Source organism: Melozone crissalis, unplaced genomic scaffold, assembly GCF_028551555.1.
Source record: "Melozone crissalis strain CALT ecotype California unplaced genomic scaffold, PUWL_Pcris_2 ptg000018l_1, whole genome shotgun sequence".
Taxonomy (NCBI): Eukaryota; Metazoa; Chordata; class Aves; order Passeriformes; family Passerellidae; genus Melozone; species Melozone crissalis.
In genome coordinates, this window is record NW_026535796.1 from 10766981 (window position 1) to 10792163 (window position 25183).

The 25183-nt window shown below is 40.5% G+C and overlaps 1 protein-coding gene across 10 annotated transcripts in view; it reads right to left on the reverse strand.

Annotated features, from left to right (window-relative positions):
- BRSK2 (BR serine/threonine kinase 2) overlaps positions 1-25183 on the reverse strand; it is a 306978-nt gene that overhangs the window by 41031 nt on the left and 240764 nt on the right. For 6 of the 10 annotated variants that reach the window (XM_054276321.1, XM_054276319.1, XM_054276317.1 and 3 more), the window contains exons 9-14: positions 20122-20153; positions 14576-14740; positions 13742-13839; positions 8547-8697; positions 4702-4767; positions 711-734 (exon numbers count right to left, since the gene is read on the reverse strand). In XM_054276321.1, coding sequence (XP_054132296.1) covers positions 711-734; positions 4702-4767; positions 8547-8697; positions 13742-13839; positions 14576-14740; positions 20122-20153 — 536 coding nt within the window. The remainder of the gene's footprint in view (positions 1-710; positions 735-4701; positions 4768-8546; positions 8698-13741; positions 13840-14575; positions 14741-20121; positions 20154-25183) is intronic. The other 4 variants (XM_054276320.1, XM_054276324.1, XM_054276323.1 and 1 more) reach the window with 2 other exon arrangements.

The window sequence follows — 25183 nt, forward strand, 5'->3', positions numbered from 1 at the left end:
GTGTACCCTCTCAAGAAGTTTTTACTGTAGTCTGTAATGATCTATTACAATGGTTTTATTAAATCATTTATTAATATAACATTCTCCTTCTCTTAAGTATTTATAAATGGAACTATAATTTGAAGCATGATTGCATTCTTAGCTGTACCTATACTGCCTTTATTGAAAATACAGAGCTTTGAAGATATATCTGTCTCTAGGGCCATCTGTTCACCTCTTAAGAAAACATATTCTAAAAAGAGAGGGAATACCCAGCATTTTTTTAATAACATGGATGGGATTCAGTTTCATAAAAAAGAAAAAGAAGAAAACTGGATAAATTAAGATTCAAATTAACTGGAAAATACCAAACAGATACAAAAATGCTAAACAGGGAATGGGTTTCTTTCTCAGAAGGCATCTGGTATCTGCACAGTGTCTGAGGATAGTTTTCTGTGCCCACAGACATTGAAATAGAGGGACAAATAAGAGAACAAAAAAATAACCCAAAAGTAAATTATATGGAGTGTGACTCCAACATAAAAGCACACAAACACAGACAAAAGCACCAAAAATGCTTCTTCCCACATCTCTCTCTCTCTCTCCCTGCTGTAAAGCCTCAGTCTCTGAATTGTATCAACCTGTGTTGTGTTTGGAAATTGCAAATGAAAAGTTCCTCTACAAAGTTACAACAGGTCCCGCAAGAGGAATAATCCAAAACTAGAGCTTACCCCAATGGATCAGCACTCGCCATCCTCGGAAAGGGAAAATAAAGAGAGAGGGAGAGAGAAAGAAAGAGAGAGGGGTGTGGAGGCAGGTGGAGAGAAGAGTAGGAAAAGCAGAGTGAAATACTGTTCGCAGAACTGAACGGTCACAATCATTGCCACCGGTGCCTAAGTCTTTCCAGAGACCAGGAACACTAAGGGGACAGTTTCATTCACCAAAAAACAACTTTTGTCCCACTCACATATTGCAGACATCCAACTTTGGCACTGGGGAATATGGAGAGGCACACACTAAGGCTGCAAAAAAAAATTCCCAGCCAAATCCCAATTAAAGCAGTCAGCAGAGCAATGGGGTTCATACTTCATGCTGCATTTCTTTTCTGCCTCTTACATAAGGCACAGTTATATCACACTGTTATCCAGGAAATTGTTCTTTTTGTCCCCAGTTTGTTCAGTGCAGTGTCCCTCTGTCCCCCAAGCTGGCCTGGTAAGAAGTACTTTTTCTTTGCCATGAATGAACTGTGAAATGTATTGGTTATTAAAGCATGCATTTCTGAGCCAGCTTGGGAGCCCAGGATACAAGATTGTAGCTCAAGCTGTGAATCTGCTTTGATACTGCCTTATTAGTCATGATGGTCTTACAGTCAGGAATTCAGATCAGCTAGAACATACCAGCTCAGCAACCCAGCACTTATCTCTGTGGATGCCATCTTGTGCTCCAGGATCTCATTTTTCATTTAAAATAAATTCAGTCTCTGGGTCTTGTAGGTTGCAAAGGAAATCTTTCAAATGTGAATGGAGAATAAATCAATGCTGTGCTGAAAAGAGTCTGAAAAAGCAGTTCTAAAAGCAGACTGAATCTCTGGCACGTTGACTTTGAAGGCTAGTGACAATTGAAAACATCAGTATTCTTAATTTTTATCTACTAACCAAAGCATTCAAAATGGAAATAGAATTGTCAGGTTATTAAGTTTTCAGGGGTGCAGGTAAGCAAACTCAGGAAAATGTCACCACCTTTTCACATTAACAAAGATTAGATTAGAAATAAAAAAACGGTTTGGTGTTATTAAGCCAAATTATTTTCAAGTTGGATGCAATGCTTTTTTTCCTCTCTGTCACTTTCTCTCTCTCATTCTCTCCATTTTCAATAAGAGGCTCCCAAGCTGCCAGAGCTACCTCTGGCTGGGTGAGGAAAATCCATTCGCCACAAGACAGAAATGCCAAATTTAATATATGCCCAGTAGATTTCACAGTTTACTGCTCAGTGCAACTAGCCATGCCTCCAGTTACATCAACATTGCAAGTGCTGGGCTGAGCCACCAAGGCAGTTTTGAAAACAGTTAAAATGAAAATGCAGTCAGAATAGGACAAAAAAGCTGTTGTGCTATGCACTGATAGAGAAGTGGAAAGAAGCATTACAGCAAGTTCTTTTTCATGTGTTTGAGTGACACTCCATTTATATTTCAGCCTGTGGAGTGCAAATTTGGGTAAAATCTAATTCATATATATATATATACACAAATATATGTATATATTTAGGAACAAATGCTGTCCTCAATCATACCTGTACCAATCTATCTACGGTGATGTAACTGACAAGAGCAAATTGACACCCATTGCATATACTGGAACCTGTGTGTATATTTATACAGAAAATACACCCATATTCACACATGCAGAATAGTCAAATGTAAATAGAATGGGTGCAAGAAGGTTCAATAATGTTTCTTTCAAGTCATTTTCCCAATAGGGAAGGCACTGAAGAGGTTAACAAAGAGAATGGAAAGCAAATTGACAATAGGGTAAAGGAAAGGGGGAATGAGGTTTAAAAAAAAATGAACAATCCCAGGACACAATAGACCCAGAAGCGCAGACATGTGCATTCCCTATAATACTGAAGCAAGTGAACTACGGAGCTGCAGCAACCCAGATACAGAAGAAGAGAAGCACTGAAAGAGGGGGTGAAAGAAAGTCAGAAAGAAAAAGAAAAAGAAAGGGACAGTGGCCTCAGCTACTAAGACAACCATGTGCATCTAGAGGGAAGGGACCCTTAAAGATGCAGTATTCCTTTAAAAAAGGTATCATAAAATTGGACAATTAAACACTGAACAAAAATTTAATGGCCACCCTGATTTATGAGACCCCATTTTGCTGGGGTCCTCTTTGCTGGCTACCCCTTCCTTTCATGTGGTTGTGCACAGATCTAGAATCCAGGTTCTCTCCCATTCCCACCACTGAGGTCCTTCACTTGACTCAGAAGTGGGAGGGAGGTAAGATCACAGTGAATGTGGTCCTCAAAAATTCAGCCTGGTCCTTGAATGAGCAGGACTGTGGGTGATCCTCATACAGTGCTCTAACCTTCTCCTCCTGTTTTCTGAAAAATACCACCTTTGAGAAGGAACACAAAATGCCTATGTGGATTTAAGAAATTCCCACAGAAGATACAGAAGTGTCATTTCTTCTGCTCCTAACACAGCTGTAGCAGCTGTCAGAGAAGGACAAAGGGACAAGGAATGGCGCTCAGAACATCCACTGAAAGACTCCTGTCACAGATAAAATGTATGCATCTCTTTTACTGGACCTGATTCCTAATTACTATGAAAAATCTCACTTTTGGAGTAACCTTGGACTAACTTTTAATGCAAGAAGTGCCACATGTTAAAGAGCAGAACTTACACATAGGGAGTATCAGAGAAAGGAACAGGAATTTCTATGTCTGTGCTAACAGCCCAGGATAGCCCAGCCACTAAAGGCTGTATAACCACTACTTCTTTATGGCTGTGGAACTACAAGGTTGCTAACAAATCAGGTCCAATCCAATGCCTGCTGGTTTTTGGCACCTTAGAGAGGGTGCTTTGCACACTACACGAGGCACAATCTCTCCTGCAAATGCACGATGTTCCTCACTGTGGCATGTTCAGGACTTGAAACATTGACCACAGAAGACTGTCTCAGACTGCAAAGGGCCAAAACAGTCCCTCACACATCCTGCAATTCTCCTGAGGCATAAAGGCCACCTTTATCTCTGTATAGAAATATTTTTATGAAAAGGGGAAATGGAAATATGAATGGTTTGTGAAGTCCATTGGTTCCTTTAAGGAAGCCATTGCTCCTCCCTTTTTGAATCATATGCCACACTTGTAACCTTTGGGTAAGCTTAGTGTTTGTCCAAAATGTGTAAGGATTGCATTTTGATGAAGTTATCCTTTGGGATGCCAGTTTTCAACACAGAGAAAAATTCTCTTCCTCTGAGACCAAAAGTTTAGAAACAACATGTACACTAAAAACCTATACAAAAGTATAAATGTTTTTTTGTGTTCATGGACCCACATAAGTCCACTTAAAGTCTGTAAATGTGGTGGCCTACCTGTCTTTCATTGTGCCTCTGTTGGAGAGTTGGGTGTTACCCTTTCTGCTGTTCTTCAGCATCTGTCACTTGAACTGCTGGATTAGAATCATCCTCCAAAAACTCTGTTTTCAAACATGTTTTCCTCCTGTGTCCTCTGGGTAGTCTTTAAAAGTTTGTCTCTTACCAGAGGTCCTTAATTCTTTGTCTATCAGACTGAATTTCCAAATTTTCCTACCACTGTTGTCACTCACTCAGTTGTGCTGCTGTCTCTAATGCTCACAGTGGAACATTCTGGGCTTTCCTAGTGTTTTATATTCCAATCCTTCCCAAAGGAGTCTTAAGCAAATACATCTTCTACCCTGGGCAGAACTTCTACTCATGGCAGAACTGAACCAGAAAATAGCAGTAGGACGAAATTTGAGTGGGGAAATCATTGGTACAGTCCAAGGCTGCATTGGGGATAGCCTCAAATGAATGGTACTGTACAAAAACATATATAGTGTGGAGCTGTAAATATCCCACCCTCTTTGCTTCTCTCTAAAGAGAAAAGAGAGAACAGCTCTGTCCCCACACAGAGAAGGTAAGTACTGCATCTTTAAGGTCTCAGCAGTGAGGTAGAGGAGAGGAACATATTGTCAGTGTTTATACCTTTCTTCTTTGTTGAATTTGGGATTGGCTTCAGAGATATCCAGGCTTTTACTGAACATTGTTTTACTATGGCAGGAACAAAGCGAGAAAACACAGTTACTAGTGTGGACATTTTTATAAAAGAGAGTCACCTGTAGCAATGCTGGACACCCAGTCCCCCAACCCATCCTCCCCTTTTTAAGCAACGCTCTGAAAAACCTTTCCTTTACAGTTATGGCTCAAGCCTACACAGTGCTCAAGTTCATTATCTTCCCCTGACTTCCGAGGTCTAAGACGACTTCCCCCATGCATACTTGTAAACCCTGCTCTCCTTTATTTAATTTAAAATCCAGGTACCATCTACTTTGTCACAGTGTCCAGGGAAAACAGAACACACCTGAAGCATTAATTGCAAAGCATTCATTACTCATGACTTTTCCAGGAGACCTCAACACTAAGCATGCTCTCAGAAAAGGTTAAAATCAGACCATAGAGCCTCTTAGAGGAACAGTAATGCATTTTGTATTCTAATTTATAGGGTCCATTGCCACTTAACTCGCAACTCTCTTCCTTATACTCAGTGTATAGAGAAATGCCCTTCTTTCTCATCTTGGGTCTGAATCCCTGCAGCTTAGAAGTGAAATTCCCTGTGCTTTACTAAAAGGGCAGCTCTCTGTAATATATTTCACTTCACTGTTTCACAGAACACTGCTTCCTAATGTTAGCTGATCTCTCATGCAAGCTCTCCACTTCAAAAACTAGAAGAAAATGAATAGTTAATGAAGCCCATTTTAGAATGGTTTTTGGACTCTCACAGCAAAGCTGCTGAAAATTTCTGCCATATCCCTGCTGGATTCTTGCTCCCATGGAATTCTTCCTAGTCTGTGTGATTTTAGCACAAGGGACAAATTAGCTGATGTTAAACTAAGCTCAGGACCTACTTCTTTTCTTTTGACATTTCAATGAAATATCAGATAGTCTGAGAGGTGGGGATACCAGAACAGCAGAAGTAATTAAGATATAATTATGAACCCAGTTTAGTTGACAACTAGCAGGGAAACCCAAGAACTAACAAAACTTAGTCACCATTTTTAGAGGGGTTAGAATTTGTGCATACCAACTTTGCCATTCACAAGGATCCATTGGAGAACACCTGGAAAGGTTGGCACAAGCATTTCAAGGAGCCTGTAAGCTCCACAAGCAGCTTTTGTGTGAGTTTTCCTCGTCCATTATTCAAAACCAAGTCACTGAAGGATTATGTTTTTCACTTAATACTTTCTCAGTCTGGAGGCTGGAGGCTGCCAAGTTTTAAATTTCAGTGGAAAGATATGCCCTAAACAAGCCAAGATCAGACACTTGTAGGGCCCCCACACTGTTACCAAAAGCACAGATCATGATACAGACATGTAAACCCGAGGCTGTAACAGAAATCCTCCTTATGCAAGCAAATATCTGTTTACTACTGGGAAAGAGGAAAGTAGGACTAAATCACAAGACACTTGGGTGTGTTTTGCCCACTGGTCAGAAGTATATCTTTGCCAGCTCAAGAAAGAAGCAATGGCACTGTTTCTCCAGATGTTTACACAAGTCATCTGTGTTTAAATAGGAGACCTGATTCCATGGTCAGTCTTCCTGGTATTGTAGGATAAAAGCACTGAATAGTTGTCTCTTGAGATCAAAAAAAAGGTAGTTCTTAAAAAAGCATTCCTCTTGGGGATCTAAACCCTACTGCTGTAAAACCAACTGTCAGTGGGTCATTTCATGGAATATAATATGCACCTAGCCATTAAAATCCCCATTCTTGGTGGAAGGCACTTGTCACTTTGTTACTGAGTGTTCTGACAGATGGTGCCCCATCAGCAATGCATTGTCCCCAGACACTCCCCATGCAGTGGGGTTCGTTAGTGAAGCCAGTTCGTGTTATGAACGACTGTGCTGCCAGCAGCACGAAATGTGCCATTGTCATCTCTGCATGTGCATGGGATGAATTATGGAAGCTCACACGTGGAGTAAAATAACAACTTCCCTTTAACCCCTTCAAAAACAAGCACCACCATGCCCATCATTATCAATCATGGTGTTATTACACCCCTTTCTCCACCCTTAATCACACTTTTATGTCCATTCCTGACCTGTGGTATGCATTGCCCCATATCTCTTTTGTGCCTGCAGGTTTTGCTTCCTCCTTAAGCCAAAGCCCTTCTTTACTGATATGTAGCCTGGATATATCTCTGCTCTGAACTTATCCCAGACCTTTTGACTTCAACTGCTTCCTCATGTGCAGAACTGAGTGAGACATTTAAAAGCAAAAGAAATACTTTGGATAGCAAGACACAGCTTTGCCTCTTCAGGCTTCTGAACCCAAATTCAAAGTTCAGATATGAAAGAAAAGGTTTCAGCTCTCAGAAAATGCTGTGGTCAATTTGACACCTCATGATTGTTCCATTCAGTTGGACACTCCCTGTGAAGGAGCTTTGGGGTGGGGAGAAGTGATTTGCCTCTGCCTGGCTCTGGAGGCCTCATGTCCCCCCCATCACCCAGCAGCAGAGTAAACACTGCAGGTGGAACGAGGAGTCAGTGCTGTGCTCATCCTTACTCCTTTGAGGCCTGTTAGGAACACCGAGCACACCCTGTCCTGAACAATTATTTCACCCACACCTCGCACCAAATCACATATTTGAGACAGGTTTCCAACCTACAATATGTCAAGAAGTCTTTATGGCAGTCTCAAGGTCACATATCCAGTCTGAAATAAGTCCTAGCAGATTCTGGAAATCACCATTCTTTCTTCACTGCAGATAGAACTGTAACAATTGCCAGGAAAAGTTTCCAGCAATTCTAGGGGCCTCTGGAATATCTGTGAAATTATTTCATGTTCTTCTCCCAGTTCTCAGTCAGCAAAGGGAGCTTCTGGGCACAGCAGGCTTTTTTTTTTTTAACAGATCTTAAGAGCTGAACAAATAAAAAATTATGTAAAAACTGAAACAGAAGTTACAGCATCATCATCATCATTCATATATGGGAAGTGTTCTTTATACTGATTGATTAATGCAAGTGTGAAACCAAATGCATGTGCTTCCCTTGGGCTAGTCATAGGGACTGAGGAAGCAACTTCCATGGTTCACATAAGTGAATTTCCACAGTTCACTTACTCTCCCAGAACTTGCCTTGAGGAGACACCATTTTCCTCTGCTGTTTCTCCACAAGACTGACATTTTCTTTGATAGAAAAGAGGACAATTATACATATTCCATCACTTTACAAGCATGTGGTGATTTATGTGCCATTTCAGATGCATTCTGGCTCTGACAGCACATTTTGGAGGCATCTACAAGATGCCTCGACAGGGCTTTTCAGATTCAAGTTGTTTTGATGACATGGAGCATGGTGTTCATTGAACTTCAGGTGCCCAAAAGCTAGGAACCTAAACCCAGATAGTCACCTAGATTCCTGTTGTAGGCTCTGGAGACAGAGAAGAACAAGCAGAAGGTAATTTATCCTGTTTGACAGGACACATGTGTCTGAGACCTCCCAAAGCCCTCATGTGTTCCCATTGCCCAGCCAGCCTGTATTGAAAGCTTAGAATGCATGCCCATACCCTCAATAATTAAAAAGGGGTGAGATGGGTCTTGCCCAGAGGACATGGTGGCTTCCTGAGGAATAACTGCAAGCAAACAGAACCCTTAAGTCCCTGGCAGGACTTCTGCACAAGCACTGCTGGCTGCCAGATCACATTGCAGATGTGACTGGAAGGTGAAATGAGTGCTGGAGCAAACAGGAAAGCCCCACAGCTCCTTTGTATGTGTAACACAAAGGGGGGGAGCAGACCCAGGCAGGCAGGGCTCCTGGGCGAAGCACAGACCCACCTCTGTCCATGCTGTGCCATTTCAATGGCTCTGCGAGCAGGAACTGGGGATCCACCATCTGTCACACTGAGAACCTCCATGGATTTCCTCTCGGGCCGCCGCTTCCCGTGCCTGTTCAGCATTGGGGAGTCCACGCGCTTCCTGGGGGGATCTGCCCGGAAACAAAGCGCTGTCAGCTCAATTCTGCTGGGACTTACCTCACACACGTGGGTAAAATGCTCTCTCCACAGTTTCACTCTCACACCTCCCCCACAAAGACACATCTCTTCATGATGGAGGTGGACATTTGTAGTTTCTCCCTTGTTCCAAATTTGCAAGCATTAAGATGTGACTTGCAATCCACCTGCAGAGAGAAGGAGCCCTGCCACTGCCCTTAAGGTGTTGTGAGCACTGCAAAATAGAGGTACAGCTATACCACAGCTTGCAGAAATTAGCTTACAAAGCTGGTAACAGTAATAACAGGATGATACAAGGTGACAGCACGGGCTATAGCACAAGCTGCTAGGCAGAGCATGAGCCGTCCAGGGATCCTGTGCAGGTACCCAGGTTGCTAGAGCTTGCCTTCCACATCCCTGCCAGCCAGATTAAATGTGACACAGGGACAGGAGTACATTCAGAATTGCATTCTGCTCTGAAAGAATACCCTTTTTTTTGCATCTTTAAGATTAGATTTCAGGTTCTTCCTGCTGATTTATATTTTTCCTCCTTCAGAAGCATTACAAATTAAACAGGCTTGTCTACCTGAGACAAATCTTTAAATGAGAGCCACACCATACAGCTTTTACTACTACAGTAAATGAAATGCTATACACATTTTAGTGTGTAACAATTCTATGAGGCATCAAAGTGCTACTTTAGCTTTGCAAAGTGAAAACTGAGGTATAAGAGATATTTAAAGATATATAAAAGATATGTAAAGATATATAAGAGATATTTAAAGGCAATTCATTCCTAAAGATGTTGACAAACATTTACTGAGGTCCTGAGGAGTACTTAAACTGTTCTGAGAAGAGTCTTTAGATACCAAAATGCATTGCAGAAGGTGACTTGCCAAATCATCCACCTCTTCATGGTGAAGCAGGGAACCAAATACAGACCAGCTGAGACATTTTATAGCTAACACCACACATAGCATCAAAACAGTATAAAGGAGAAAGGCAGAAAAAAATACAGAAGGATCTTCTTTCCTTTGCTTGGGCTATTTCAGTTCCCTGCCTCTATTTATAGACACGTTTTTAATTTTAGTGGGGACCACTTGTGAAAGAAGGCATCCTTCACCCCTGCTGTTACAAAGGAGCTCACAGTGCCCAGTCCTTAAGGCTTCCTCTTCTGCCAGAATTCCTGCAAAACCAGAAATACCACACTTGACAATTCTACCTGTACTGCCTGCTCTTTACTATCCTGCCCTCACACCCACTACGTACTCATTCCTTCTCTCTTTCTAACATCATGTTTTTTAGAACAAGATCTCTTTGAGGCAGAGCTTATCCTTGAAACAATGAGCATAAGCTAAGATGGTTCAATGCAAATGGATTAGTGATAACAACTGACCCCATTACAGTATAACCCAAGTATTCTTTGTGTTAGAAGTAGTAATATTCCACTTAAAAATTAATTAGATAAAAAAGTGTAGTTGCATCTCACTCCATTTCAAACTCTATCCAGCAATAAAAAGATAGTAGAAAATGGTATAGGCAATGACCTCCAGATAAGAAAAAACCAGAGTGCATAAAGCTGACAGAAAAACAAAGGTAGATAAACCAAATAAAGCATTCATACTGTGTGACTCCAGCTGCATATGTGTAAGTGGTCAAAAGTAAGTTGGGACAAGGTTTAGATATTTCAAACTCCCACTTCTTCAAGCAAGTTCAAAATATGAGAAAGAATTCATGCTACAGAACAACTGGTGGTTCAGGAGTGTATCTACACCATAGTAACACACATAACAAGGATGTTCAGTGTATATATAACACAAAATGGATACAAGTTTTGTAGCAGGATACCAGACATATAAAAGGAAAGTAAAATAGAGCAGTTTAAAAGAAAGGAAGAAGGAAGATGAAGAAAGCATCAAATGTCAAAAGAATGGTGATGAATAAGCTCAAACAAGAGAACATAAACAATAAAGAGAAAAAGCCAAGAAAAATACTTTATGAACAGATATTTTAAAAGTCAATTTGATCCACGAATGTTCAAAACAGGAATGGAAACTCAGCCAAATGACATTTACAAAAGTGACATGCCATTTTCTTGAAAGCTGGACTTTAAAACACAGCAAAGAAGAAATTTGAAGAGGAATTAGCTAAAAACTTGAACGACAGTCTTTTGTACAGCCATCAGAAAGAGAAAACCTGAGAGAAGGACATTAGCTGGAGGGGCCATGAGGGAATCAACAGAAAACTGAGGAGGAAAAGGATATTGCTAACAAGCTAAATGATTCTTTTGTATCAGCCCTTTCTGCTTAAGATGCTGGAAGAAATTGATTTCTAATCTATATTTTAAGTTATCAAAGACAGACAATAAGCAAAAAGAGCGGGTGGTGAAATGCATCTATAAATTCAGGAACAACAATTCACAAAAGTTGGATGGAAAATACATCCAAAGCTTGTATTAATGTGGTTGAGCTTCTAATAAAGATATTTGCTGCCTATTTAAAATTGGCTACAATCCTACAGTACACATGGCCAAGAGTAGCAAGTATTGTACATACTTTTTAGAAAGGTCTGATTAAGAAATGACAGGGCACCACCACTGTCAAGGCTAAAGATACTAAAGAATTATTTATATACACACCCATCCTGCCAAAATTACTTAAGTGGTGTCATACAAAAGCTGTAGAAGATTTTGCATAAGCCCAAGAACTAAAAATAGGAAAATCTTCAGTATTTGCCCTTCTCTTCTTTAACTCTCTGGACATGGTGAAAAAAAAAAATCAGGCCATAGCCCAGTGACAGAGACAATACTGTGGATGCCTTTTCCTTTTACTTCATATCAGAAAAACAAAGCCATTCCTAAGGATTTTTACATACGAAGATAGAATCATATAGGTAATGATCCAATTATAAATCTGCCTTCTCACAGAAGGTGGGAAATAAAGGTTCACCTTCTGAGTTTGGATGAGGCATCTCTATCTTCTGTATGTATTCTGACCCAAACTTTTGTTCTCTGGTTTATTAAGAAACTTCACCCCATAAAATCCTTTTTCTCATGGAGACATTAGTTGACATTCATTCTTTTTACTGAGAAGTTTCTCATTCCCATGTTTTAACGTAAAGAAAATGGAGCTGCATGTGAAAAATGTTGGAAGTGGCCCTTCCTTGGCTCTTGGAAGAAACTCCATACAGCTGAAACAGACAAAGGGACACCAGAAGAAAGGGCAATCTGTAGCTTGCCATATTTTTACCTGTATCCATTCTTTCTGAGACTTAATATGCCAACAAAGATGAAAAAGCAAAATACTCTCAGATGCTTTTTATTTTTTTTGGCAAGAGCTCACACAATACACAACTCTCATGAACATGGTTCCTTCAAACTGCTATTATTAAACTGTTACCTGTTCTCTGCTTTTCTTTGTTTGTGCAAGGCCATTGCTAATGGCTAATGATGAGATATTCATCAGACACATGACTGCTCCTAATTAAACCTTGCCCCATGTTCTCAGAGATACCGCTGGGAACAGAGGATGTGGAAACCCCCTGTGGAAGAGGAAATACAAACACTCAAAGAATAATGCTCAAATGTGTGAGTGAGGCACATAGATACAGTCAGTGTTTCCCTGTTAGGAAACATTTTCACTCCCTGCACAAAAAAATACAAGAGTGGACCATAATATTTCAGTTCAAACCATGAAAATACTCTGGCATGTAGAAGAGGTATGTAACGCATTTAGGGCATAGCTACATATTCACTTACATGCTAGGTCTGAAGATTCTAGAGTCACCTTGTTTCTCTTCTTGTGACAAAAGCATTTCTAAAACAAGATGATGCTGTCCTTACATGGCAGGATAATCTGTTTGAGTCAAAAGCTGATTAGCAGAGTGCTAGATGACAAACTGCACTGAACAAGGGGCTTTTGACCACAGGACCTGCAGCTGGCACAGCTACCCATCTTCATCAGGATCACTGCTAACATGCTCTCTGTAGCTCCATCCAGGTAGGAGTTTAAAATTGCTGTGTTAACTAAGAACTTTCATCTCTTCTCCTGTAGAAGAGATTTCCCTGCAAAATTATAGGGCCTGGAGCCTGGAACTTGGATAGGTTAATAATTTAATGAAGCATTAGCAAATGCTGTGCAATATAGCACTGCCCTGAAAGCTCATGAGATTCCAGGCCTTCCAGTGAAAATAAAGGGCACTTTGCTTCTAGTCTTCAAAGTGCTCGAGTACAATACCTGAAAATCTCCACACTTCTATGCAAAATTCTGTTTCAGATAATTGCTAGAAGTGACTAATCCTTTATTAAACTTGTCTGCACATCAAGACTCCCTTATATAGTTAGCTCCTTGGAAAGCAGTTTTCCTGTTGTCTGGATTAGTGGTGATGAGCAGCATCCTAAAAAACCAATGAATAAATAGGAATAAAGTGGTATCACAAGAGCTTTGTAAGGTATGTAATCTTATTGTGAATTAAGCTTTTAAAATCTTTCTAAGTCTAAAAACATGGGAGTTTGATTTATGTACTATAAAACAGCTAAGTTATATGATTCATACTTTCAGCAGTGCATGTATTCACTTAAAGAGAAGAGAATGTGCACATATATAACTGCAGAGGGATGCAGCTATACAGTTTCTTACTAACTGAAGTCCGTGAGCAGCCTTCTGCAACACCACACTGAGACTTGTAATTAGAAAATTCTGCCACTAGATTATATTGCTAAATTTCATCTGCCTGCATAGAGTCAGCCTGTGCGTTCACAGCTCATTTTTTAAGATCTCATTCAAGACCTACTTGGATGTTTCTGTTCTGTGAGACAGGCATGTCTTGAAAGATGAAGCCTTCTAGTTTAACTACAGAACAGACCTGCCTGCCCCAGGCTGAGGATTCTCACCAGTGCTGAGTACACCATTTCAGTGGGAAGGTAACAGCGATGCTAGGGTTTGGGTTTAAATTAAAATAAAATAAGAATCTAAAAAAGAAAAAAGTGAAGAGGAACTAGTTCAGACAGGTTTATGGTGACTAAGGTCATATCTGCAGTACCTATTTCATTTCTAGGGGGAAGATCCTCATCTTCATGACTAGGATACCTCTCCTTCCGGTCAAGCAGAAGAAAATAAATCATTTTTTCTTGGTTTTCTCTGAAAAAAGGAAGAAAAAAACCCTTTTACATTTGAGAAGAAAAAAAAGGTCAACATGTACATAAAACTTTCTCATCAAATAAACAGTCACAGTGACTCTAAATGAGCTGGAAGTGGTCATAACATGTACATGACAGCTAGATACACAACCCAGAAAGCTTTTCAGACCCTTGCTGTCTCCAACAAGCAGCTAGTGAGGAAAGGAAAGGAAATAAGATTCCCATATTCCACAACCCAGAACAGAGGCACAGACAGTCAAGGTTATGTGTCCCCAGGAAGTCCAAACCAAGAGTGGCAGCCACACAGGTCTCCTGAGCCTCTAAGTGCTCTTTCTACCACCTGTCCCTCTTAACACCTCAGGACTCAGGCATAGGTTTGAAATAAATAAAAATTTGGAAACAAAAGCATATCCAACACAAACATCAGCAATGATACCTCCCCATGTGGACTGTGCAGCCCATGTTCTCATGAAGTGACCTGGCTTGGCAGCTAGGGAAGAAATAGCACAGTGGCTGCATTGCTGGTCAGGCTGTGAGCTTCTGACCCGTGGAGCAAGAAAGGCTCAGTGCTCGCTCCCATCACCTCACCAGCAAATGAACTGCCAGAGGGTGAGAAGTTCTTACCAGTCACTCAGAGAGAGAGACATCAGTTAAAAGTGCTCTCTGCCTCTCCCCAGGTTCATAAGCATCCCAGCCCCTGGACACCCAACTGATATGAAGACTGAGCAAGTGCTTACTCTTCCGACAACAAGTCCTGTAAGAGTTTATTTCGGTCACGGAAGCAGCCTAACGAGTGCATGCTATCTAACACGTCTGGATCAATATCCTCCAAGGAAGGCAGAGAACGAATCTGCACCTTTCGAGGGATTGGTTGCTCTGGTTCTGGCTCATTCTTACCCCCTCTGCAGAGGAAAGAAGATGAGAGAGAGAAAGGGGGAGGGAAAGGAGAGAAAAGAAACATGAGTCACAAATGAACCCATACTCTGAAACACAGCCTGCAGCAACAGATGGAAACAGCTTGCTAAATTCCCACTGAGAGACCAGAGCTTCCAACCAGACAGATATTATTCTCATAAGAAACTGTCACGAAGGCTAAGACTGACCAGCAGGTTGTGGATTTGGGTCTTTAATGAGAAATGTCTGTGTTCAGCCAGCGAGGCAACAGGAACTTCACTTACCAATGCCCTTGTAATAGAAGCAGCTGTTCAGCATCCTAATGCCAAACATTTATAAAACACTACATGTTTTCAGAGATTTTGTCTCATCAGCTGGCCAGACCTCAGACTATCAGGCTGAAAAGTACAAGCTGAATGATTCCCTTTCAAAGAAGGAGCTCTGAACAAACCATCACTCTTTTTCACCAATTCTGATTATGACCGGCACTGCAGCAGTTTCTTTCGTTAACACTTCCAATGTGATTAAGAGACCTCATGCTCAGGCTCCCACTTGACACACTTTAAAGGGCTTTGGGGGAAAACTATGCTGCTTAATTACACACCCAAACATGACAATCTCTGCTTCTCTTAAGACATGCAAATTTGAAAATTTTGGCTCAAGTACAATGCCCGAGGTCAGTGGCAGACCTCAGAACACACCATTAGCAGTAGAACATATTACTCTTTCAAATGTAGTTAACACAGGCTTTCTGCACAATTATCTCACCCCATTCACTAGGCTCAGAAAATATTGATTATTCATTGCAATTAAAGGCCATGACTGCAAGAAACAGGTCAAGGTGTCAGGGTATATCTAACTGACTAATGATATGTATTGCAGACATCCTGAATATCCTTTGATTTTATTTTGGAAGGCAGTGAGCAATTAATGTAAACTCTATCCACTCAAAGAGGTGGGTTTGGTGGAGGTGTCTGTGTTTTGTTTGGAGAAATTGTCTACTCTGAACCTCTGCTATTTCTCAATAGCTGCTTCATGCAATGTTGAAGTTTCCCTGCTCTGTGAGTGGGGTCCTCCCCTTCCTTTATGTGGTTCAAATGTGTGACTGCTGTGTCCAAGCTCCCAGCATGGACAACAGCAATCAGGAATATTTCAACTGTCACCATTTGCTGTTTGTAGGGGCTGTGTTTGGACTAGAAGAGATCCTTCTTTTTGATGCTGGAAAAAATAAGGTGGCCACAACTTGTGAATTTGCTCACACAGTTTAAAATGTTCTGACTCAATGTAAGCTATCCAAGTATCTACACAGAAAAAGGAGCTCCAATCCAAATGTCCTTAGTTTTTCTTGTGTAAGTTAGAAATCAGCTCTGATAAGTTCATATACATGAGCCCAAGGTCTCAGCCAGTGTACCAAAAAGAGAGACCATACACTTTAAAAAGAGCCAATGCAGGTTATATCCTCCAAGGTAAGAAAGCAATTCTAAGTCAATGTATCCAGAATAGGACAGTCACATGCTGGGACCACCACAGGAGATTGCTGAGTGCTACTTGCAATTCATTTTTAAGCAAGAAATGCAGTTGTGAGGCATCTGTTCTGTTTGTGGGACATCACTTGCAAAAAGTCTCCTCAGAAATGTTCATTTTATCTTCTTCTGAAGCAGTGAGAATGTGCTCAGCCCTACCTGGATGTCATGGAGTCAGACTCTGGTATTCATTACATGGGTCATGACAACATGGGTCAGGGTCCCACCTCTCTTACGAGGAGCACTAACACATACCCTTTCAGTTTTACTCAATTTAGGGGACTGCAAGTAAACACGGAGGACATAAAATCTGCTGCTACTTGGGATTTGTTCTTGTGTGTTAAACCACTAAAACACAGCTTCTGATGGCTCCTTTGAGTCTTGCAGAAGTGAGACTCTGCAATGCTACCATGGTCCTGAATCTAAGGGCTAAACTCAAAAATCCTTGTTCAACTAAAGAAACATCTTATTCCTTCCAAGAGGTTACTACTCCTACCTCTTAAAATTAAGATCTAGCTCTCAGAAGGTAATAAGCAATGATCAGTTCATAACCTTGCACTATTAAATCCAGTTATGAGCTTGTCATTAAGATAAATTCTTGCAGGATAGACCTTTGAACAGCAGCTGAGTGTTTTTGCTTTTTAATGATCTACAGTTCACTTCTGAAAAGTATTGACTTAATTAATCATTCGTGTTACAAGCAGATGTCCTTAAGGTAATTAAAAGAGATTAAAAAGAATTATTGTCTTTGAAAATTTCCAGGAAACCTGGGTTTCCCACTAGCTGCCCTTGTCTGAATAGAATATACAATTTTCTTTAGTATCAGTCAGCACAGGAGCCGTTTCTAGAGAGCACAGCTTGCCATCCTCCCTGCACTCCAGGGTGGCATTTCCTTACGCCCTGCACCTGGTCAGCCTCAGACACAGTCAGGAATTTTCACACCGCCTCATCAGGTACAAGTAGAATCTGCAAAGAGGCGTCTTGTCATTTGGCAGCGCAATTCAGAGCTTCAGGAAACGAAAATCACCGGGTCTGGGCTGTGATTGGCATGACTGCAATGCCTGTTCCATTCTCAGTCTAGCAGAGTGACAAATTTGTTGCATTGCAGCCCACACAGACATCAAACAATGTCACACAGTGACTACTGCAAATCACATATATTTTTTTAAAGGCCCACATGAATGTAATTGCTGCTTTAGAACCCACCCTCTTTTGTGAGGATTGGTGGATACAATGGCTGTGATTCCTGATCAAGGTGGACTTTTTCAGTCTCTCCATGAAATTCTCTCATGAATTTCACCGAGATGCCCATTTGCATCAGTGCAAAGCAAAGCAGAACCAGTACCTTTATTCTTTTTCTTGATTTAGCAAGCTGGTACCTTCACAATTAAGGCAATATACTCAACATTACAGGAGTGGTGGTATTTACCATAATAGGTAATTTTATTTACCCTCTTACTTTATTAAAAAATGTGAAAATAACTGCTGTTTATTTTCTGGTTTATGATAACCTGCATTTGAGGTAAAAATAAATTATTTCAATTAAAAAGGCTTGAAAAACCTCACTGAATTAATTTGGGTGGGAGAGCAAGGACTGGAGGTTGCTGAGGAAAGGTTTCACTTAGGTTTCTTTCTTCCTTTTTTAGCCTTGTGAATCATGATTTCAACTTTCAAGACCTGTTTCTCTGCCTGCCTAAATCTGCAATTAAATCTTTTCTTCAGTTTTATAGTAGCCTCAACATTTATTTGAAGAATCAAGTGAAACCGCTTCAATGTTCTGAGTACAACTTTCAGGTCAGTAACCTATAGAGGACAAAGGATGAAGATTTTACATAGAATAGTAGATAAAATAAAGAAAAAAATTTAAGGGGTGAGCAAAACAGCCATAGGATAGAACACTACAGTCCCTTCTCTGTCAGCATGAGTATTTTCAGGCAAAATAAATGCAAAGAGGTTGTGAAACATTACCAGATGAAAGCAGTTGAGTTTTGGAGACGGCAAGGTTATTCACTGACTAAAATTAGCCACAGGATGTTAACCTCCTGAGGTCAACCCATGGCCAGTACAGAGAAAATGAGAAAGAGACTCATTAAAAAAGCTATTTTGAGCAGAAACTTCTTTTTAGGCAATCTGAAGAGACATCTGGAAGAGCCTTTCTGCACTGACTACCCCGGGAGTCCAGAGGAGACTTGCTTTTGCAAAATCCACTTTCTACTTCTGAAAACAGCCTCAGATGCTGTTTACTGAGTCAATTATCAAAGAGTCTGACCTTCATTGAGAAGTACATGCAAGTGTTCAAATGTTTATGTCTCCAAAGGAAAAAAATTTTCAAATTCTAAATATAGACTAACGTAATGCACACCTGCACAACTGCATATGTGAGCCTGGGACAACAGTCCTTCAACAAGTGAAAAGTTCCAGGCAAAAATCTTGAGGAGGATAAAAATAACAATACACATGATCAATGACTTTTCCTTTAATTTCCAGTTCCGATAAAAGCCTGGAGAGTGTCAGCTGATTTCACTCCATGAAGAAAGAGAGGGAATTATCTGTGCAATCTGATGTAAACACCATTTACTTCTGCAACTGCTAGCAAGACCTTAAAGGAGGGATTTTAGAGATTACAATTAGAGATTTCCCCACTCCATTTGTTCTATATTTACCCATGAGAGTTTAAAAAAAATAAAAAAAGTATGTGTAGGAAACCTCCAGTACTTCTTTGGTTTAAAAAGGTGACATGTCTGGTAACTGAAGAGAACATGGAAAAGCCATGGGCAGAGTGCTGCCACTATTTCAGGTAAACTAAGGTTTTTGTAGTTCCAATTTTTTTCTTAACTATTCAACAAAACCCCCTCAGGTCCTACTGAAGTCATATAAATCTAGAGGTGAACATGGCCCATAAAATAGAATTAGAGAAAACAAAACAAATAAAGAAAAAGTGTTTTTTTTTTTTTCATGGTGACAGGCTTATATATCAGTTCACATCATCCTCGAGTACTTCTCAAGAGTAATGACAGGATTATGAAGGTAGGACTTTCCTTATCACCCACCTGGGAAATGTATCCAAGCATAATTTCCTTGTTTATTATGTGAAATATTCTCCTTAATTTGATTAGGATATCATAGTAGAAAAAGTTTATTTACTTAGGCTTCTTGAAATACTACTAAGGCTACACAAAGAGCAAGGTCACTTTTAAAAGCCATCAATCTTCCTTACACCCAAACCACCAGACAAGTATGTACTTTTCTCACAGACCTCCTGTTTCACTGTCAGGACTGCTGTTTTTAATCAAGTCACAGAAGTACTCTCACATCAACAGGTTACAAGGTCAGAAACAGCCTCATAGCTTGCTATGAAAAAGGAGTGGGATTATGAGACAGAGAAGCTCTTGGTCACAGGTGCTTACTTATCAATATCATCATTTTTGTTTCTACTTCAGAGAAAAGCCAAGATGCCAAGAAGGAACAAATGAAAGCTTTCTTGTCAAGAAGGTATTACAAGGGATTGTCTGTAGCACTTGAATAGCAAACTAAATATGGTTGCTAGTTGGGTATTTTTTTGCTGATCACCTGCAGGTATCTCTTTAACACAGCAAGTTGCTGGACTGAATGTCTTATTTTAAACAGTTGTTAGCCATTGTACAAAAAACGTTCCTGGGTTGGTACATATAAATGCAATTATATGAGTAGCAAAGGGTAGAAAAATAAAAAATAAGATGTTTTTCTGTTCTCTGCCTCTTTTTCTCACATATGTGAAACCTGCTTTCAAACTCCAGTCTCACTCTTCCAGTGGTTTCTTCACAGAACACTAGAATACCAGAATCAACAATGAACGTATGCAAAAAAATTTTTAAAAAGTTACTTACATATACCATATGTGTTTCTGAATATGTTCTAGCTGTAAAGGAAAAGAAAACAAGGAATTAGTGCTGTAAAATAGAAAAGGTAACTCTACAAGTCATCCTTATTCAAGGCTTATTCAAGTAAATTCAAAATTTCAGAGATGGACATATGCATACAACAGAAACTTTATGCTGCATAAAGAGCTGCTCATCCTACTGGAATAAATACCCATCCCACTGGAAATGGCACTGTAATTCCAGACATAATTCATCAGTCAGGAGCAAGTCCCAGGCAAATGCTAAGTGCAAAGCTTCACAGGTAACTGTTTTGGAAATTCAAGCTTTTCCCTTCCAAGTCCTTCCCTCTGTAATCCAACTGCTCCTTTTTGTATGTGCATAATAGCTGATTCTTTATACTTGAATTGCATTTCTAGTTTTGTTTTGGGGGAAAAGAGAGAGGAAGAAAGAAGAAAATAGGTTCAAACAGATAGTTAACAAAATAATTTGTGCATCTGTGGCATGACCTTCCTGGATACAGGACACATTCTAGACTGACTTCACATTTATCACTGAACTCTAAGGACCAAGCAGAAAAAGGCTCTATGCAATTTACTAATCTGCACCTGAAGACGATACCATGAATTTGTTTTACTTCCCTCTTTCCTGTTCTACACATGAGAATTTCACTATGCAATGAAGGACTGATTAAAGCTGAAAGTAGCCATGACCACCTATGGAAGGCAGATTCCACCAACATTACAATGATATCTTTTCCCACTAGCACAGGAGAAGAAGGCAATATGATTTTTCCAAGAGAAACCCTTAACAACAGACAGAACAGAAGGTTCATATGACGTACATTCAGCAGAACCTTCCAAATATGTTTTGTTTTAATCATCACAGCAGAAAATAACTTTTCTTAGATGTCCAGGGATTATTTGTTATGTGGGAATTTTTTTAATATTCATTATTATGCAGCACCTTTGTAGGTGCAGAACAAAATGCATACTCACTGCACATGGGCTCACATTTGTGCAACTTTCAGGGGAAAGACAGGAGGGAGCTGGAAGAAAACTCATATGAGAGGAAATCACAGACCAATTACAATGGTCAGGAAGAATGGTGACAGATGTCCAGCTCTTATTACACTCCACTTCCACAATAATTAGAATCAGAGAGAAAAAGAAACAAAAAGAAAAGGATAGGAACAGACAAACAACAAAATCTCAAAGTGTTTGCCTCAGAGACCAAGGAATCAGAGACCTTTGTGCTATGGAACAGCTCCGTGTCTGAGAAAACAGTAAGACATGAGTTTGGCTATATATGAGATCATTTTTTTAAGTGAGTCGGGGCTTTTCCTGAAAACAAAGAAACAATGGAATGCAGCTTAGGAAAGCATGACAGGCGGCTAGAGGGAACAGTGTGGGAAACAAACAGCCTCCTCTAAACCCCAGACTGCATCAACACTGCAACCAGAGGTGCAGCTGGCACTCACATATCTGTCTAAGCAGCACCAATGCCCCCAGCACACACATCCAGCAGCCCAGGCAGATTGGCACAGCTCCCAGCCGTGGCACCAGCCTGCCACAGTAACTCCCCTTCATCACAGTCCCCTGCATTAGGCAGTCCTCTAACCCCTGCTCTCTTAAGAGCAAAGTGGAGTATTCCTGACACACTGTCACCTCCTGTGGAGATGAAGACATGATTTGGGAGTTCCCCCAACAGCCTGGAGACACAGCCCTCTTCCTTCTGGTTCTGTGCAAGCTGAGGTTCAATCACAGAACATAAGGAGAGCCTGTTTTGTACAGCTTCCATGGGGCAGGATTTTAGAATTGTTCCTTAACAGATGTATAGTTCTGTGAGGATCTGCTAAGGGGTGAACTGCGCCTCCTGTGCTGGTAAAACCACATCTACTCATTATTTCCCATACACCACATGGAGGGTTAGAGAGATTAATGATTTCAGACAAGATGCAGATGATACAGCTATGCAATGTCCAAGTCTCTTTCATGCTTGCTTTTCCTGCTGCATTTTTTGTCTCCATGGGACACTGTGCTTCTGTGTGCCTGTGATATGCAGAAACACCATGGCAAAGCAGAAAACAGCACTTCAGTTTCTGAGCTAGAGAGGGGAAAGAAAAGAGGGTCACCAGTCCATGTCTTAGTCACAGAGCCTCTGGGCTGCTTCAGAGAAGATGTCAAATGACTCCTGCCCACCCCTGCTGATCAACCTCCTTCAAACTAATGAACACACAGCATTTTTCTGAAAGAGATGCCCCATTGCACCTTGGTACACATCTGAAGCTGTATGACAGCTCTCATGGCTGCTGTTTACCCACACATCTGCCACTCAATCCATATCAAAACCATTGCTGTGAAATATGCTGAGATATCCCAGATATGAAAAGTATTCTACAAACCAATTTCCTACGCTGATTCAAATGTAATTGCATTGAAATGTTATTAGAAGTGCGCTTGCTGCTGCCAACATCTTCACTACCGTTTTAAAGGTGATTAATTAATGCTTTGTTGCTTTTTGTCTGCATTGAAGTGACAGGAGGGTTATGGGAGGGCGATTGGTTTTGACAAGGAGAAGTCTGTATGCTTCCTACTGTGCAGTGCAGGGGAGGGAGATACACAGTGGGAGCTAATCTCACTCCTGCCTTCATTTAAACACAATGCTTAAATGCGTTTAAGTGACAAAGGCATTTAACAACCCTTCCCAGAGGGTTTTTCTTACTGTTTGCACATGAGTTTGCCCAGTTTAATACTATTTTATGGAAGCTGCAAAAATGCTGCTTCCTAATGCCTCCTAGTCACTGCACGCAACTGTCTCATGACATCATCTCCGAAATAACAAAACATGCTCAGATCCACTGCACATGCACAGTCAGAGTGATTCTGCAGGCTAAGATGCTGTTATGGAAGGAGAGGGAGAATTCCTTTATCATGGTTTTACGTAAAAATACTTCCAAATACTAAACCTGTAAACTGAAGAAGCACGGAGGAGCCTCTCTTACAGATGAGAGACCCACTGTGATACAGAGCTGCACAAGCTCATCAGTAAAAGAGGTCTCCTCCCACAAAGAGCTTACGTCTGAATTCTAAGGCAGGGAACAACAGATGGAGACAGACAGGCAGATGGAAAACAAGACAGCGCTGTCTACATCCTCGGCACTGATCTCAGCAGAGTAGTTGCCAAGCTAAGAAGTTCTGCCCTGAAGAAAAACTTTCTTAAAGTCTGTAGATATAGATGAGGGCTTCTGAACTTGAACTCATGTCAAATTTCAAATTTCCCTGTCCGGAAGGAGACCAGCCTCAAACCCATCTGTGCAGCCACACCTCAAATGAATCTTCTTCATCCAGAAGACCCCTAGTCTGAGCTTTAAACCTACTGTGCAATGTCAAGACACAAAAACCCTGTGGCTTTTCTTGGCCACAGCGTTCAGGCTGGCAGTGCAAACAGCACTGGTAAAACCATTACCCATTTCAGCAGTAGCAGCTGTAATAAAGCAGCCTCCAGGGACCTTGACGTGGGCAAGTATCACTGTCCTATGTCTACGGGGCATGAACAGGCCCTTGGCAGCCTAAACACATCAACTGGTCAATTGCCTCCATTCTACAGGTTGTAAAGTGAGAAAATTTAAATTATGGAATAGGCACCTAACCATAAGGCCTTCTACAGAAATGAATCAGGTGAGCTTTCCCTTCTTAATTTCTTAATATTCTTTAGATTCTGCACAGCATGATTAGCATCAGATCCAAGAAAAAACAAAATCAGAAAGCAGAGCGAAGATTCTGAAACTAGGTGCAATTAAAGGAATTTTTAGGTAATATTCAGGGATAGGTATTTTCACCTATGTGTACACCCAGCATAGAAAACAAGTCATTCTACTCTAGTATAAGATGTCAATGTAACAGCTTTATTGGAATAGCTTATTCTGCAATATCTGCTCTGATCTACCTTGCTCTAGAAACAAATTTTCAATAGTGCTAATCCATCTTTAAAAGAAAAGTGCCTCTGCCCTTTGTCTTCCTGGAGAAGAAAACACTGGCTGAGAGTACAACTGGTTTCTACTACAGGAGCTGTAATTCTCTGCTGTAGCAAGACTGAATCATTTGAAGAGCACATAACTACAAGAAACCTCATCCTGCAGTAGTTTAGGCACCCAGAGCACACCTCCCTTAAGCCTTCTCAAACTTTATTACTACTTCACTTTTCCCTCCTGACACTATTCCTACTAGAAGGTTGTCCCAGAACCCCATGGATATACCTAAAATTCTTCTTGCTTCTAGCCCACTTTCCTTTAAAGCCATTTGACATATCTTTGGTTTTATGCCAGTATCTTCCTTTAGCTTAAATAATCCTTCTCTCCCTAGTAATTACCTCTAATGAATATGCAGATGACCAGTACAACCTTTCTTAAACATTATCTGTGTACATTAACTGAAGCTCTTTTTATGCCATACTATTCAGACAGGCTCTTTCAAATGCTGATCATCTTAGTACTCATTCTTTGTTTGACTTCACCTTTCATAAATATGGGTGGTCAGACACACCATCACCAGGAGCTAGGATCAACTTTTAATGAAAAGTTTATGTTTAATCAAAGAAAAACACAAATTCTTTTATTTTACAGCATGTTTAGTAAAACAGGCAGAGTAAATGAGAGTGGTCAAGGATGTCCCATTAACCATATTTGAAGCTATTTAACACATGGTGAGTGTGAACAATATTCCACTAAGAAATAATAAAGTCTTGCTCCCACAAATGAATCATATACAAAGAAAGGTAATGCCTGCTTCTTAAGGCTGGAAAGGGCCAGCAACAATAATTGTGAGTACCCTCCCCTCCATTAATCTTCTCAAGCTCCAACACTGAAGCAAATGATGACAGTTAAATGTGAATGCTGGTTCTGTTTTTGTTGATCATTTTAACAGATGGACTGGGGAAGATGTGGGTGTGCTGTGAAATGGCAATTACTGCAGGGAGGGAAATGCAGTTGGATGAAAAGAGATACAAATCAAAAAAAGAGGAACAAAGCAGAGAGAGGAAGTGAAAAATGAAAGAAAAAAATTCTAGCCAC